At 40.0% G+C, this 17,955-nt stretch overlaps 1 protein-coding gene and 1 pseudogene across 1 annotated transcript; both read left to right on the plus strand.

Moving 5' to 3' along the window:
• The first annotated feature begins 954 nt into the window (after nt 1-954).
• On the plus strand, nt 955-1,642 carry LOC110056289 (uncharacterized). The gene is made up of 2 exons (XM_089278756.1): nt 955-1,242; nt 1,462-1,642. The coding sequence occupies exons 1-2, from the start codon at nt 1,102-1,104 to the stop codon at nt 1,624-1,626; spliced, it is 306 nt and encodes a 101-aa protein (XP_089134882.1). The 5' UTR covers nt 955-1,101; the 3' UTR covers nt 1,627-1,642.
• Nucleotides 1,643-1,869: 227 nt separating this feature from the next.
• On the plus strand, nt 1,870-2,555 carry LOC149099344 (uncharacterized; annotated as a pseudogene).
• The last annotated feature ends 15,400 nt before the right edge of the window (nt 2,556-17,955 follow it).

Raw genomic sequence — 17,955 nt, forward strand, 5'->3', positions numbered from 1 at the left:
AGACCCCACAAGTCACGGCCAGATGCGGCCCCTGTTCGCCTTACGTACAAAATAGTAGCGGATGGTACCAAGAGACGGTGGGAGAAGTTGGTTGATAGCCTGGGCTACACATACAATGCAAAAGAAAGGGGAAAGGTAACCACCTACTGGCAGTGCATGGTCCAACCCAAGGGGAGCCAATGTAGAGCAACAGTCAAGCAAACTGGTGGTGAGTTCATTCCTGGGCTGAGCTGTCATAATCAGCCTGCTGATGTGGGCATGCTGTGAGGTCCAAAGATAAGGACGAGCATTAAGAGAAAGACCGTGGACGAGCTATTTAGGCCCGCAACAGCAATTGTTGAAGAGGTACTCAATTATATTTAACTTCATTATATTTAACTTGTATCCAATAGTTGCTGCAAGATAATTTAAAATTCAGACGATATAATCTTACTTGATTTCGCTTGCCATATTCAAACCTTTTTGGGTCTCAAAAGTACTTGCATTTGCTTTTGTTTACTTAGGTCTTAGATCTTAGTGATTTTTCAATTAGACTCAATTATTTTGCAATTGAAAGTGACTGTATTTTACTAAAGTAGCTCTTAGCAGCTCTTATTTTTCTTTGTATTTTTTTGTATAGTGTGAAATATTTTTTAATATTTTTAAATATTTTTAACTTGTCTCAGGGGGTCGATGTCAATTGGGCTTTGCCCTGTTTCTGCCTCTTGTTGCACGGTTTTTTTGTTTCTTTTTTTTTCTTGTAAATGCAAATTTGTGGGACAAAGAAAATAAACTAAACTAAACTAAACTAGTTATTTTAGTGATAGTATAGTTTTAGAAATGGTGTGCACTTTTCTTCCTTCAAATAGGTTCTGTTAGAAGAACTTACACCAGCACCATGTCCTGTTCTGTCCAAGCCCCTGCACCTGGTGAGGGCGGCTAATCGACTCCATCAGCGTCTGCGCCCAGACGATCCAACAGACCTAAACTTCGAGATAGAGGAGGGCCACATTCCATCGGATTTTCTCCAATCTGACCTATGCGTCAAAAACAGAAGACACATTGTATTCGCCACCAGCCAGCAGCTTGAGCAGCTTGCCAGAGCCAAAACCTGGTACATCGATGGCATGCTTAAGCTCGTCTGAAAGCCCTTCACCCAGCTGCTCACCATTAATGCATTTGTGCAGGCAGAGGAGTGTGCAAAAACAAGTACCACTGGCATTTGTCCTCATGTCCGGAAAGAAGAAATGTGATTATAAGAAGGTAAGCTTCATAAAGTTACATTAAGGGTGTTTCAATGGGGTAATATACCGGTTATACCATAATTGTTGTGTTAGCTAAAAGAGAGTCGTAGTAATGATCCGTCAAAGTTGAGGTGCTGAAAAATTTATATAAAGTTGATTTGATGGCAGTTTCATTTATGACCAATGTGATTTCGTTTCGGTGACTAAACCCCTTTTTACGTTTGTTTTAATTTTCTAGGTTCTCAGAGCCATCGTTAATCTGCTTCCTAATGAGCCATCAGTCCAAAGAGTAGTGCTGGACTTTGAAAGAGCGATGTGGTCGGCAGTTAAGGCGGTTCTACCAGAGGCGATAATCATGGGATGTGTTTTCCACTGGACCCAGGTAGTGTGGAGAAAGGTATAAAACACTGAGCCTTTTCAAGTTGTAATCTGCTTTGTTGACAGTTTCAGTGCTCTAATCTAGCAATTGTTAAAAAAAATGGATGGTTTTTTTAGGTTTTTTGGACACAAAAACATATTTTGGCTGATGACAACTGACAAAGCCCCTGAGTCAAAGAAAACCTGTTAATTTAAGAATTTGTCTTCTTTGTAGGTTCAAGAGCTGGGACCTGCAGCTGCTTATGAACAGGATGATGGAACCTACTGACTGATCCGAAAACTGATGGCAATGCCGTTCCTGCCAACCGGCGAGATACCAGCAGCAATTGCCAAGTTGGGATTGAGGGCAAGTACCATTGGCATGAAGAGGCTGGTCTACTACATCGGATTGACGTGGATTGAAAGCACTACCTTCCCACCAAAGGACTGGAGTGTGTACGGGCAGGCCATCCACACCAACAACGACCTGGAGGGCTGGCACCACGGCCTAAACCGACAAGCTGGGGGCAGAGTACACATTCCCTTTTACCTTTTCATCCAGCACCTGCACAGAGAGGCCAAGCTTTCCACGCTTCAGGTTAGACTTGTCTCTGACGGAAAGTTTAAACGTATACAAAGAAAAACCTATCGCCACCTTCAGGCCAAGATTTTTCATCTCTGGGACAATTACACCCCCAAGGAATAAACAACAGTTCCACTCAACAGTTGCTAAAGGCATGCAGCGATCTTAATGGACCAGTCCGTTCAGTTTAAGTTCTATCAGTCAATATATTTATACCTTCGTGTCACAATAGATTTAAATGGTTCCATTTGAATAGGTTACGGTTTGGTCAGAAATAATTCATTGTTGCTATTAGTCAATACATATACCGTACACATCGTTATAGTTTTAAATAGGTTAAGGTTCGGTTAGGAATAACTTATTGTTCGCTATTAGTCAACATATTTATACCGTACTTGTCGTTATAGTTTTAAATAGGTTGAGATTCGGCTAGGAATTATAATATACAATTGTAAATAGGTAAGGTTAGGTTTATATAGACTTAGAAGTATTTATCGTAGTATCACGCAAATAGGTCTATTGATCATATTCAATAAATTGTTGCATTACAGTATGTTGACGTGTTTTTTTTTTTGGCTGAGCTATTGCAACGGGCCGGTTTAATTGGGTTTTTTGCATGCTTAGAAGAAATTTGCATGTTCAGTATTCATTTCTGACGTGATGCATGTCATTATATCCATCGAGAATAGTTTTGATCGCACTACACAACTCATATTTTATAAATCGACTTACATATTATGACATATCTTCATAGAATATACCGGGCGAATCAACTTTGAGTCCGGGCAAATGGAATTTCAGGCGAAACGACTGTAAACCTGTAGATCTATGGTTTTTTGCAAGAAAGATATGCTGTCCAATTGTGTCAAAAAGCCGGACGCATGGTGGCTGGTGATGTAGAGTGTCTTGTTTTTTTTGCTCCTAGAAATGAGAGATTTAAACAAATTGACATCAAAACTTGAATTCTGGAGAAGAGAATGGTTGATACTCGTCAACATAAGTATGTTCTGTAATCATTGCAAAAATCTATTAGAAGAGACATATACACAATCCTTTTGAATATTACTACATTGCTAGTGAGACTAGCACAAACAATTACCAAGATCTTTAGGAATAAAATACCGTGATGTTTGTTTCCAAGAAAGAACATTATTGTTATTTTACTTGCATGCACTACAATATGTAGTACCCTTATTATTGTATTGCACCAAGTTGGGGTCTTCTTCCTACAGTTGACTAAAGGTGCACTTTTTTCAGGCTGGAGGCATCATAAGACTTGATAGGACAGGGATTTCAAACATTCATCGATTATTTATCCCACAAATAAGATTTAGTGGGCCACATTAGGTTTGTGAAAGGGGTTTCAGGCTAGAAGCTACATGTATATGAAAGGAAAGCCTTTCCTGTAAAGAACACTGTTAAATGGATAGGTCTTTGACCTTGGGCCAGAGCCTCCTTGTATAAAACTTTGTTACTTCCCTTCCTCCTCTCCATGGACAAACCTAATAAATTGTAAATAAAAACATTCCTTTCACTTCAGGTTCATGATTGAAACAAAACTGTCCGAAATCATTCTTATAATATTGAAGAAAATATTTTTTTTCTATAGATTTCCTGTTTACCCGCAAGTTACAATCAAATTGTTTGTCTGACTTAGCTTAAAGTAAACAAGATTTTGCCAATATCCATGTCTCACTATAATTAGTTGAAATTGGGCAAAATGCTCTTGGCAGTCCTGGCATTCTCAAGTTGATTGTCTAAAATAAATTTCACAATCATCTATTGTAATTTTTGCATAATAGTAATCATTGTTACACAGCTGTTTCATAATATTAACTGAACAAGGACCATAACCAATTTACCTTGACCCAAAGTGCACTGCTGATTCATATTCATAATTATATTGTCAATTTTGGACTGACTGGTAAATATGGTGAACTCTCATTTATTAATTTTATTTTGAAACAGACTGTTGTTATTCTTTGACACTACATCATGTACAAGTTAATATGATATCAATGTTCCAATTCTTATCAAAATTAATTATTATCCATTTTAAAATTGATAAGCAGTCTGGGGAAACAACCTGTTACTTGATTTCTGTATTTCTTTTCTATTTCGAGCAGTCTGGCCTCGAGCCCTGGTGGGAACATTGTATTGTGTTCTTGAGCAAGACACTTAACTCTCACAGTGCCTCTTTCCATCAGGTGTATAAATAAGTACTGGCAAAGTTAATATTGCGGGGTAACCCTGCGATCGACTAGCATCCTATCCAGGGGTAGTAGAAATACTCCTAGTCACTTCATGCCACAGAAACCGGGATAAGTGCCGACCTGATGGGCCACTTGGCTCATATGCAGACTTAACTTCCACTTTTAGGACAAATGCTTGTGCAAAACATTTCACATGAACATGACTTGATTTTCAAGAGAATGAACGTACAGGTGATATGCATTTTCATACAAATATTTTTGCACAGACTCGTTTTGCCACAGAGGCAAAAATCAACTATTCATCCATGAGCTGGCTCAGGGAGCCTTTGATCCAAGCTAGAGATATAAACAGTTGTCTGAAATAATACCAAAAACACTTTCTCATGGGAACTCGAGAAAGTAAATTTCAAAGTTCAGAGAAATTGTCAGGTAAAAGACAGGTAAAATTTTGTCACCAGTTTCATTTCACCAGTACTTTCAAGTGTTTCATATACTTCTTCAAAATTTCTTTTCTACATTTGGTGTTGTTAGAAATGATTCCTCTTGAGAAGATATATTAAAAAGTCACACAGAAGTTTCCAATACAATGTAAATAATTTTGGTAAAAAGTTTTTGTCCACTTGTTACTCGGGCTTCCGTAGGAAAGCCTGAGTCTTAAAATGCAGGCGTTTTGGTTGCCAAAAGGGGAGTCATGGTCCCAGGCATTCCATGCTTAGACCATGGAAACTGGGGACGAGAAATGCAACATTGCTCGCTCTTCGTGACAGAATGTGGTATTTTGCAAAGAAAGTTTTGGCAAGAATCGCACCTTGTACATTTATCTCACATACAAAGATATTGATCGTTTCAGAAAGGGTGGGTCCATGAATTATATTGCTTGAAAGCCAGCCAGGTAAGCAAAGTCACGCTTGAAACGTTCTCATGAGATAACAACTGAGCCCATTGCAGTATGAGTTCAATCTACGAAAACACTGGCAAAAAAATAGGCAGTCAATGACGGTATGTGGCTACTGCTGTTATTATTTAGAACATCGCATTAAAACAAATCATATTGCACTAAAACGAGCTAAATACGAAAATGTTTTTGGACTCATAGCCCATTAAAAACGTGCGACTTGTTTCTTGCACCGTGCAATATATGTCAATCTCCAAAGTTGTAAAGATAAGACTTTCGGTAACTTGAATTAAATATCTTACCGCCAAGTTAGTTGACCTTCTAGGAGGGTGCAGGAAAAAAAATAACGTGTGAATTTGGAGGCACATTGTGCGGGAGAATTAAACCTTCGATTGTGTGGGAAATTGTGCAGGATTATCGATGAACCAATGTTCTTGCCAAGTCCTAAGGAAAATCTGCATTGATGATAGTTTAGCCAGTTATATCACTAGTAGTTCAAATATATTTAGCAGTCTTAGCAATCGCCAATTCTTTTAGAAAACTGTCTGACTACAAAAGAAAATCATGTTGCATGACATGAACTTGACGAGCATGAAACCAAAATAAATAGCAAAACAGAATGCCGCATTTTCCCTTACAAAAGTACTCCTGCCTTGATTCAATAAAATATGTAGCTTGAATATTTCTTCATAAACTGTGTTAAGGGCCAAAGTTATCCGCAAGATGGGTTATTCCAGAAAAAATACACCCCCCCGACTGATGGCAAACTGGAAATTATCGTGGGAGGGAGGGTTGATGGCTTGGGAAATCCAGGCGGGAGGGGGGGATATGGACCAAAAAATTCTTCCTTGAGGGTCACTTTTAACCTCGATCAATACATTTTAACCACTTAAAAAAAGAACTTTGCAATGGGAAATCTTGTAGTCTTTCAGTTTACAATGTTCTTACCTCAATCATGAAGAACCAGCGCGTTGATAAATGGATAACAACAGCTTTACAACTGGATAAAACACCGTCACCTAAGCATGCAATGCCTGGAACATTTTTACAGTACCCAGGCCACCCACACCTGTGCTTTGTAACATCCTCAAAAATGCGAAGAAAAGATGATTTAGGCTGGGAGTTAGTTGTACTTTACTGTTTTACTCAGGCAACCCAAGAACTCGTTTTGCTGGTGTGGTGTAATCTGTTGCGTAACAATATTTCCCAGTAGCCTTTGCAGCACAGGAGGGAGACCTCGTGGTCAACCATGTAATGTTCTTCTATTACCCACTTGATTTAACTGTTGTGTTGCTGTTTGTATCTGCCTGTTTTATGGCCCAATAATACCACATGGTGTCAGAAGCGGTTTTCAATGAATCATGGCGTCTTTTTGTATGCAGCTACCAGAAAAGTTTGACTTTAGTTGTCGAGAAGAGTGGCCAAAATGGAGCAGAAGATGCGAAGGCTTTCGCCAAGCATCTGGTCTGGTGAAAGAAGAAGAGAGTCAAATAAACACGCTGATCTACACTATGGGAGATCAAGCCGACGATATTCTAAACTCCTTCAAGCTGAGTGCTACCCAACTGAAGCAGTACCACACTGTTAAAACGAAGTTTGATGAGCACTTCTTGGTTTGCCGTAATGTTATTTTTGAGCGGGCAAAGTTCAATCAATGCCACTAAGAGGAAGGCGAGACAGTTGACAGCATCGCAGCATTGCATGCGCTCGCCAGACACTGCAATTTTCGTACTCTGACAGACGAGATGATCCGAGACAGAATTGTGGTAGGCCTTCTAGATGTGAAATTGTCTGAAAAACTTCAGCTTGACCCTGATTGAATGCTCCCAAAAGCAATCAAACACGCATGACAGAGCAAAGCTGTAAGAAAGCAACAAACCCTAATGCAAAATGACTTCAAGGAATCTACGGGAACAAAGAATGAAGTTGATGCGGTGAAAGCAGAGAAAACGCCGAAATTTAGAGAAGACGGCTCATCTGGAAGTGCGAGCGAAACTCACAAGAAACTGCCAACCCGTCCACCGTCAAACCACTGCGACCACTGTGGGAAATCGCTAGGCCACGCGTAACAAAACTGCCCGGCTAGCACCGCGACTTGTCACGAGCGCTCGAAAAAAGGTCACTGGGCATCTGTTTGCAGGTCCGCGCATACTGTCGGCAAAATTGAAGAAGATTATGCCTTTCTCGGAGCAGTCGGGACTAAGAGAAACGAAGACATTTGGTCTGTAGACCTCACTCTAAATAGCTCTCTTGTCTGCTTTAAAATTGACACCGGAGCTGACATCACTGTCATCCCCGAGAGCGTTTACAAAAAGCTGAAACCAACTCCAGCCCTCATTCAATCCAGCAAGACCCTGTTTGGCCCAGCCCACACAACTCTTCCCATTCTTGGCTGCTTTATGGGAGTCATCAAGAGAGGAGAAGAATCTTCATCGCAGGAAATATTTGTGGTGACTGGAGCACGCCTAGCTCTCCTTGGCCGTCCAGCTATAGAGACGCTAAAAATTGTCCAAAAGGTCAATGCAGTGGAAGCAGAAGAAGTTAACGAAAAATTCCCAAATCTCTTTAAAGGTCTTGGAAAACTTCATGATCCCGATTACCTCATCAAGTTCAAACCTGACACGAAACCACACGCAATTACTACCCTGAGGAGAGTACCTGTTCCTCTTCTTTGGAAAGTCAAAGAAGAACTCTCCCGGATGGAACAAATGCAAATTATTTCTAAAGTGGATGAACCAACTGAATGGTGCACTGGGATGGTAGTGGTCCCAAAAGCCAATGGCAAAGTTCGAATATGCGTGGATCTAACCAAGATTGATGAAAGTATCCTGAGGGAGTATCATCCCCTTCCCAGCATTGACCACACCTTAGCTCTACTCGCTGGAGCGACCATTTTCAGTAAGCTTGATGCCAATTCAGGATTCTGGCAAATCAGCTTATCACCAGAGTCAGCTAAACTCACCACTTTTGTCACACCATTTGGTAGGTTTTGTTTTAACTGCCTACCATTTGGGATCAGTTCAGCCCCTGAACACTTCCAGAAGGGAATCTCGCAAGTTCTTGAAGGAACTGGTGGTGCTCTTTGTCAGATGGATGATATCCTCATGTATGACAAATCAGTGGAGGAACACAATCAGCATTTAGAGGCAACTCTTCACAAGTTACAGGAGGCTCACCTTACTCTAATTGAAGAGAAGTGTGAATTCTCAAAACCATCCGTTGAATTTCTGGGGACACTCGTCGACGCTGAAGGAGTGCATGTTAGCCCCAAGGAAGTCAAAGCCATTTTGAAGATGAAAACGCCTCGAGACCAGACAGAATTAAGAAGATTTCTCGGCATGGTAAATCAACTAAGCAAGTTCCAGCCACAAATTGCAGAGCTATCCAAGCCACTAAGAAACCTACTGAGTTCGAAAAGTCACTGGTTATGGGGTGATGCCCATCAGCAAGCATTTGCAGCCCTGAAAGAAAGTCTCACCTCCACCCTAACCCTAGCCCACTATGATGCAAGTTGTCAAACGAAACTTTCTTCTGATGCATCATCATATGGACTTGGAGCGGTCTTAATACAACTGCAGGATGATGGCGAGTGGTGCCCTGTCGCATACGCCTCGCGGGCCATGAGCCCCACAGAACAGCATTACGCTCAAATAAAAAAGGAAGCCTTGGGGATCACCTGGGCAAGTGAGCGCTTTGTAGATGACCTAATTGGCCTGGAATTCCATGTTGAGACCGACCACAAACCTTTAGTACCCCTGCTGAGTACCAGAAACCTTGAGGATCTACCAGCCAGAGTGCAACAGTTCCAAATGTGAATGATGAGATTCACCTACTCTATTTCGCATATACCTGGGAAGTTCCTTTACACAGCGGACACCCTTTCCTGGGCACCCTTAGTTAGACCCCTTGACTGAGACGAAGAGAAGTTAGAGGCTGACGTATGAGCCTATGTCGAATCAATCGTTAAGTACCTACCAGCAACTGACGATCAACTGGAAGACTTTAAGTCCCAGCAGCAACAGGATGAGATTACAAGACAACTCATCACTTATCGTTCTGAAGGTTGGCCAGAGAAATCCCAGCTTCCTGGTCCACTTTAAGTGTACTGGCCTGAAAGGAGCAACCTCACAATACAACATGGCCTGTTGATGAAGAGAAATCGACTGGTTGTCCCCTTGTCCATGAGAGTAGGTGTCCTAGAAAGGTTACATGATGCACACCAGGGTATTACAAAATGGCCTGAGCCAACAACTTGACGAAGTGGTCAAGAAATGCCCTACCTGCATCAAGGAACGCATAAATCCAGCAGAACCAGTGATCCCATCCGATTTACCAGATCATCCCTGGCAGAAAGTCGCAGCTGACCTATTTGAACTAAAAGGTCATCCCTACCTGCTTGTCATAGATTATTTTTCTCGTTACATAGAGGTGGTGAAACTTTCACATACTACTTCACCAGATGTGACAGGACACCTTCAGTCTGTTTGCAAGGCATGGCATTCCTGAGCAACTCATCTCAGGCAATGGGCCGCAATTTTCATCGACCTCATTCTCCAAATTTGCCAAGGACTATGGATTTACTCACATGCTAACTAGCCCCCAATACCCACAAGCAAACGGCGAGGTTGAACGCACGGTTCAGACTAAAGAATCTACTTGAGAAAACCCCAGATCCTTACAAAGCACTCATGGCTTACCGTGCTACACCCCTTGAAAGCGGCCTAAGTCCAGCAGAACTGCTGATGGGAAGGAAGATCTGCACCAGAATCCCTACTTCACCAAGTAACCTGAAACCCTCCTAGCCATACCTTGAGCACTTTAGAGAGAAAGATGCTTCACCGAAAGAAAGACAGAGGAGAGACTTTGACAGGCATCATTCTGCAAAAACCCTCCCAGACCTCCTTCCTGGAGAGCATGTTTGGTTACCAGACAAAAAAGTTGAAGGGACAGTGGTGGACATAGCTGGTCCCCCATGTTCTTACACAGTTGAAACACCCAAGGGACAACTGAGGAGAAACAAATGCCACCTGAATCGTCTTCCAGAAACGCCTAATGCAGATACCAGCACAGCCCTTAACTCGTCTTCTCTTGATGTTCGGACTGCTGAGTGCCCAGAGCCAACTGTCCCAGCTACAGCTGCCTCGACACCTGTGGCCCCTACGAGAACCACCTGATGCGGTCATGAAATAAGAACCCCGGAACGTTTTAGAGACTTGTGACTGTGAACCTAAGTGTTCATCTTATTAACTTTGTTCATTTACTGCAGTTTTTCTTGAGTTTATGATCTGAACTGATTGTATCCAGACTTGAGAGCGAACATTGATTATTTAGGATATAGCTTATTTCTAACGCGAGGGGAGATGTGGTGTAATCTGTTGCATAACAATATTTTCCAGTAGCCTTTGCGGCACAGGAGGGAGACTTCGTGGTCAACCCATGTAATGTTCTTCTATTACCTGCTTGATTAAACTGTCGTGTTGCTGTTCGTATCTGCCTGTTTTATGGCCCAATAATACCACAGCTGGCTAACATGTGTATGCATAATTTGCTTATAATTTCTTTCTTACCTCTTATGATGTGTAACCGTAAAATCGTGGTAACGAATTTGCCTGTAGCATTGGGAATCTAAACGACCTCACAAGAGCAGAACTTGTTTATAAACAAATATACTTATTTCGGCATTGTTAAGTTCTTTAAGTATTTTACATTGAACATTTCTTGTCAGATCTACAAGAGTTTTAAGCAGTTTTATCTAGGCTGCTTCCACTTTATTATCTGTGCCTTACAATCGATATGGTAAAAGGCAAGTTTATGGAAGCCAGAACGTGGGCATTGCACATGAAAACTTGAACACTTGAGAGAAAGGCAAGAGTTCCAGTTGACCTACAGACCCATAAAGGTAAAGAAATTTAAAATTAGTCTAGTCTGAAAAGCTCTCTTAATAAGCTAAATGTCACACTAACAGTCCTAACAACGGGAACTCGATCTTGTAAACAAGTGCCAATGTAGGCCGTCACGTCACCGAAAACTGAAATTATAGTTTTTATTTATAATTGCCTTAAGGACTTTTTTCGCTGTAATTTTTCTTACATTTACATAATATTTAAGACTTACAAATTTCTTAACTTGTACATTTGTTGTGGTAGAGAAAAAGGCAAATGGCATTTTAGAGGAGAGTGCGATATCACTCAAACATTAAACACGATTGTTTGAATACCGTAATCTGATTTTAAAAATTTTGACATTTAACCCACAAAATGTGCAATATTTGCTGAGCTTTTAAAATTATAATAAACAGGGATCTTTTGGATGAAATGTTACGTCTTTTCTATTGCCTATTATTTCCAGTCAGGGCCTCTAAAAAAAGATGTGGAAATCCGGGCTTAAGGGGGGTCCTTGAGCTTGGAAATCCGGGTGGGAGGGGGGTTCTAGCAGTCTGGGAAATCCAGTCGGGGGGGTCAAAAATGCTTGCCATCCGTCTGGGTGTGTGTATTTTTTATGGAATAACCCAATACGAGTTTATGCAAATTATGTGCAATGCAATTTGAGCCTAGTCACAGGACTGTTGTTTTCATGAAGGAGTTTACCATGATTCGTTTTGGCTCTCACAAAATTAAAGGGATTATTCGCTCTCCAAAGGAGGTATGACTCTTGAAAAGGGGTTAAGATCAGCAAAGATGTTCCGGTCACAATTTACTCAGATCGCCACGATCAGTAAACAAACTTCGTACAATTTCTGCTAGCATGTACAAAGTAATCACCATAAGTTGTAAAAAGACCTCAAAAATTCTTTGCAAACAACTTCTCCATCAATGTGTAGACAGCTGTGTTCCATTCTTGAACCAAAATGGTTTAAACTCACAACTTGTGATAAGATGAGGAGGATACTCAACAAAGCAACTTGAATAGTAAATATCTAAGCAGAACTCTTGTGCTAAAATATCCTGATTCTTTAATTTGCTTTTATTGTGTCCAATACACATTTTCGTAAAGTATGATTTGATACTGTGGTACAAAGCCCGAGTAAACGCTCTTAGAGCGTCTAGTTACTGGAACTTGGTGGATTCCCTCTTAACACCTAAGCTAGTATATAACTATAACTGAACTGAATGACTTTAATCTGCATTCAATAATGGCAACAAGATAATGCCGAAGCATCAGGTTATAGCAGTTAGTTTTCTTTTAAAATGATTTCTTTTGCAACTGAGTGTCTTTTGGGATTTGAGGGACAAAAGAAACTTGAAAATTTTGTCCTGAAATCCCCAAAGACATGCTAGAATATTGATATGTCAAATGTGGCCCATTACCTGCCCGTTTTGTTCAACACATCCATTTACACAAACAGGGAAGCAGTTTTTGACCAAAAGATTAAGTATACAGAGCACATTCTTAGTAAATTATTATTTGTAATATGTCCTTGAATCTCCAAAACCCTAATAAATTTGAGACTTGTCATATTGTCAGATGACGATTGACATAAACAATGGCTTACCTCTGCAGAAACACTTTCTTGCTGTTCCTGCATGCTCACATGCCAGTTCAGAATCTTAACAATGAACTCAAGTACTGATAGGTACTTTCACACCATATCAAATTGGGGAAAAAGCACAACATTTGCAAAAAACGGCACCTTGAAGAATCCAATATGGTGGATGGAGCTCCAAAGAGGGTGGTAAATGTATACATGCACAAATGTGACACCAAAACAGAGAAACAGAGCCCATTTTACAACTCATGCACCATGCTGCACATGAGTGATAAAGATTTTCGGCCTTCATATAGCCACAGTCTAAATGGAACTGAACAGGAAGACAAGAAGAATAGTGTAGGACACCTTGGTTGTATGGTGTACTCCACTCAAGGATCTGTGACATAAAAGTTTTCCTGTGTTGATCCATATCAGAAAATCTCCACTGGAAGTTGTTGGTGTACAAAGACCCATTCTGAATCATATCCCACACAGCCATGATCACACCAATCCCACAGCTTCTGATGCCGATCATTCATCGGCTTCTGACGACGATCACTGGTACCTGAGATGGCATAACAAAGCTCCGAAACATTGGATAGTTTTTCCAAAACCTTGTTTGGAAAGATAGATGGTGTGGGTACATTCCGGAGAGTAACTCTAATGATCACTTGACTTATGGAAGGGACATGGTAGGAACTGCTGACTGCAGGCCATCATCAAAGTACACCTCTTTCTGGGCTAAATCAACAGAGATTAAGCCTCAATGGTTAGGCATGTAAACTGGCACTAGAATTTGCTGCAAATCATCGATGTTTGAGAGGTGCTTTGTTATTTCGTATAATTGCAGTTGCTGGAAATTCTTGTCATTGCAGCTCATCCAATCAAAAATATAGAAATGTTAAATAGTTCTAATATACGCTCTACCTTTTTTGCACACGATACATGATGTCACATGATCACACACTTAAATAAAGGGCATAAACAATTCAATTCCAGCACAAGGTGACAAAGACCTGTCTTTCGTCCAATGAGCACAGTTGATTTCTACAGGTGAATCATGCTTGGGCAAATTTTCAAAAAAGTCTTGAAGGGAGCAGATTTTGAGCTATTTTGGAAATAAGTAAAAGTTTGAATTTTCCTCTTGTGCAAAAATTCTACTTTTACCGAGTTTTATGTTACTTTCCAGTAATGTTTAATCACAGCTAATTCCTAATTCCTGAAAATTTGAGGTGGGGTCACGGGTCAATTTTTAGAAATACGTCATTAAACTTGCTGGTGCAAAGTTTCTCCTACTCACACTCGGTTGTTCATTTTGGCTATTTATGTAAGGTTTAAATCGTTCAAATGTCATACAATGGTACAAGACTTAAAAAGCACAGTAGTTAGGGAAGGAAAAACATCTTGGGGCAATTTTCAAAAGAGTCAAAAGTTGAGCCCTAATAGTTCATCAAAATAGTTGTGAGACACCTTAAACTCTGGCCTGAGATTTGAGAGATTTGTGTCATACTAATCAAGTGTTTTGTGATTTGTGTCATACTAATCCCCTCCCCCTTATTGACGAGGGGGAGGGGATGTGAAAGGGGGTACATATATCCACTGATCCATGCCATTTTTTTCCCAAATCCCTTGATCCACATATATTGCCCAAGTCTGGAACTGCATTGTTTTACAACTTTCTGTGGTATACCCGTTCCTATACACTTTTATCTTTAAAAAAAGAACCTAGTTTAAAAGAATAACGAGAATGAAATTTGCAAAATTTTAAGAATATGTTAAGAATAGACCTGAGGCTGAGATTTTGAAAATAAGATTACATTGTTTGTGCTAAAAATCAGTGTAATATAATTACGTTTTAAACTAACTAAATTATGTAAAATTCTTCCATTCTTTAAACTGCAAAACTCGGCAAAAAGCAAAAAATTACATTAGGCATACATACTATGCTAATAACATTTTTGTAAGGAGTTATATATACGTCATTTCCAGTTCTTATGCCTGCAGGCAGGCTCCAAAATTATTTCAATATCATCCTAACACCAAATAAATTTGAAAAGGGAAATGTCGTACGCTATTATCAGAGAATAGCCACGACAATATTTATAGCCTAAAATCACGGAAAAAAATATTCAGCCTATACCCAGAAAAACAAGTCTTACAACAAAAGGAGTAAGCCTTACAGGTATGTACATAAGTATGGCCAAAGAGCATGGTTTTGAGTGGTTTTTGCCTTAATGGGTTATATTATGTTTCGACCGTTTGGTCTTTTTGTCCCTAAAATTTGTGTGATTTTGTTTGTTTTATTACCTCAATAGGATTATTTGGTTGTTGTGTTGGTCATAGCCTTGGTCTTCGTCCTTCTATTCCTTCTTCTCCTCTCCTATTTCAATATTTGATTCTGACTCCCCATTTTGCCATTTTCTCCCCTCAAAGAATTGATGAATGAACCTGTTTCGTTGTCCCGTGGACATAGTGCTTGCAATGCCTGTTTACTGGAGAGTATTGCCAATTGAAGAAAAACCTGTCCCCTCTGCTGTGTGATTCTTGATGCCTCCAATTTAAACCAGAATATTGCTGTAAAAGCGCTGATATAAAAAAAATTAATGTGCGCTGCACAAATAGCAACTGCTCATGGACTGGGCAGCATAGTGAAAAAGAAAGGCACTGGGACACCTGCCCGTTTATGTTAGTGGAGTGCCCAAATGGTTGCATTGGGAACCGACAGCACTCTGCATTGGACGAGCACCTGGCAGCCTGCCCTTATGACAAAGTGTCATGCATGTTCTGCAGTGTGGGACACACGTGGAAAACTGTGTGCAAGGCCCTCTGCTATGTCCCCTTCAGGGCGGAGAGAGGTTACCAAGGTAAGTTTAACTGCACACTAGAGGTAAGGGCACTCTCATTTCTCAAAGCTAACTACAGAAGTAATAAAAGTCAGCACAAAATGCTCAGTAAACAATCTCTTACAGACCAGACTTCGAATTAGTTCAAATATTTGACAAAAGTGTCACAACAGCCGCTACTGGTGTATCGAACAAATTTTTTTGGCGTGTTTACAGGTCACAGATCCACTGGCACCTCAGTGACTGTCCTAAGCATATAGTTAAATGTGATGTAAAGATTTGCAACAATTATTACTTATTATTGCTCTTGGTGGTAAATATGATCACGATTGTCAATACCAAGAAAGTCATCAGGTGATGCTAAAGGGCAAGGTACCTGACCTTAGGTTGGCTATAGATCATGGATTGAATAGACTCAGTGCCCCATTAATCTATGTAAATGTCTAAGATTTATAATTTAGAAATTCTACATGAGCAAATGTCTATGAAGGTTGAATTGACATTCGGCTATGATAACTTCTGTTATGGTAATAGGCCTTTTGCAAAAGTTGGTCACATGATGTGCTTTTCAAGAGAACGCACTGAGTTAGTTATTGGAAATGTATAATGTTATCAAAATGGAAAGAACATTTAACAAATAAAGAAGCCTTGACTGTGCTCTGTTCTGTTGTAAAGCACTTAGGAAGCGGTAGAGCACGAAAGAAGTGTAGGGGAAAACACGAGATGAAGTCAAGTGTTTTTCCCCTCTTCTTGAGTGCTCTACCGCTTCCTAAGTGCTTTACAACAGAAAAGAGCACAGTCAAGGCTTCTTTATTTGTTTTATGATAAAGAATCCAATAATCTCCCCACGCATTCAGCTGAGTTTTGAAACCAAACTTTATTTTCCAAAGGAGTAAAAGTGCTGTCAGCCGTGCTCTGTTCTCTGATAAAGCACGCTAAAATAAGCCAATCACAATCCTTGTTAGAACTGTTCAAATAATTTGATTGGCTAACGAAATGACAGCTGTCAATCACAAACTGGACTTCAGCTAAGCTTTCAGTTTCAAGTAGCCTCAAGCTGCTTTTGAGAGAAGAACGATGCCTTCAAACTTTGCTTTTTAGTTCATTTTCAAATAGGAATCTAAAGGCAGGCAAAGGTTTGTAGTCCATAGGAATCTGGCCATGTTGTGTTTCATGAAAACCTGCACTTTTCCAATGGAAATGACAAAACCAGAAGCTCAAAGCTTGCGGACGAAAATGCGAAATGTTGAGTTGAATTTGAAAGGAGCTACAGTTATTTAAGCTTATGGCCTGCAGCTGCTTGCAGCAAGATTGCCCGAACTAGCGTAAAAGTTAGACAGACTAAACTGCTCCCACTGGTTCTACTCCAATCATAGAGGAGAATATCTAGATCAAGCTTTGAGCTGACCACTTGTCGGTTCACTTCACTGAGATGACCAGTGAACGAGCATTACTCCACTGCATGTAAGTGCTGTTTTGAGCAATTGAGTGTTTTTACAAAAATAAAGCTTCTCATCATAAACAGAGCCACCTCAATTGTTCTTTTCTGTCGTTGTTTTACCTAGTATAATTTCCGCCTTTTTAACAAATATAATGTCTTTTATCGAAGCACAGGTTGAGTTGAGAATTTGTTTATTTCACTAATTGTTTTGTCGGCAGGATTCTAGCAAAACTTGTCATTTTAGTACAGTTTTCACACTACTGTTGCTAATAATGGTCTCTGTGAGCCATATTTACTGTAGACATAGATGCTTGTTTCCATTGCGTTTGTCTGAATCACAGGGGATGTTTAATGTTGGACGAATTTGTCAAAATTGGGAAGCAAAAATTTGAAAGCCAGCTTACTGTCATCAACCCGTGCTCTGTTCTCTGATAAAGCACGCATTATACGGAAACTTTATTATAATTACAGATAAGCTAACATAACAATTTTCAGGTTTTTATTCCTTTAAGTTTCATCGAAGTTCTAAAATCCATTTACCTGTAGCTAAAAGTTTAGAAATTATTGATTTACATGTAGTAGCAGGGCAATATATGCATACTGATGATAAATTAGTGAATGAATATTGAAACGATTTAAGACAGTATATTCTATTAATTTATAGGCCGACAAAAGAGTGGAAAGAGCTCCACAAAAGAAAACGTTTTAAGCGGACATTGAATCTGGAAGACCTTTTGGCAGGCAGAAACACAGCAAGTCCTCACTTGAACTTTGACCGTAATATGTTTAGATGCATCTGGCTGAGAACAACCACCCCCCGAAAGATGGTTATAGAACAGCTGGTCTGTTCTACACCACTCACTATCTCAGCAAGGATCATTTTAGCCGTGTTGTGATTTATCAGCAAAAAGACAGAGACAGACATACAAACT

The sequence above is a fragment of the Orbicella faveolata genome, unplaced genomic scaffold (genome assembly GCF_042242905.1).
Source record: "Orbicella faveolata isolate gen_17 unplaced genomic scaffold, um_ofav_v1 contig_46, whole genome shotgun sequence".
Lineage (NCBI taxonomy): Eukaryota > Metazoa > Cnidaria > Anthozoa > Scleractinia > Merulinidae > Orbicella > Orbicella faveolata.

Coding starts and splice junctions, on each gene's coding strand:
- LOC110056289 (XM_089278756.1), top strand. CDS start 1,102: ATGGCATGCTTAAGCTCGTCTGAAAGCCCTTCACCCAGCTGCTCACCA. Junction 1,243..1,461: donor AGAAATGTGATTATAAGAAG/GTAAGCTTCATA, acceptor TTAATTTTCTAG/GTTCTCAGAGCCATCGTTAA.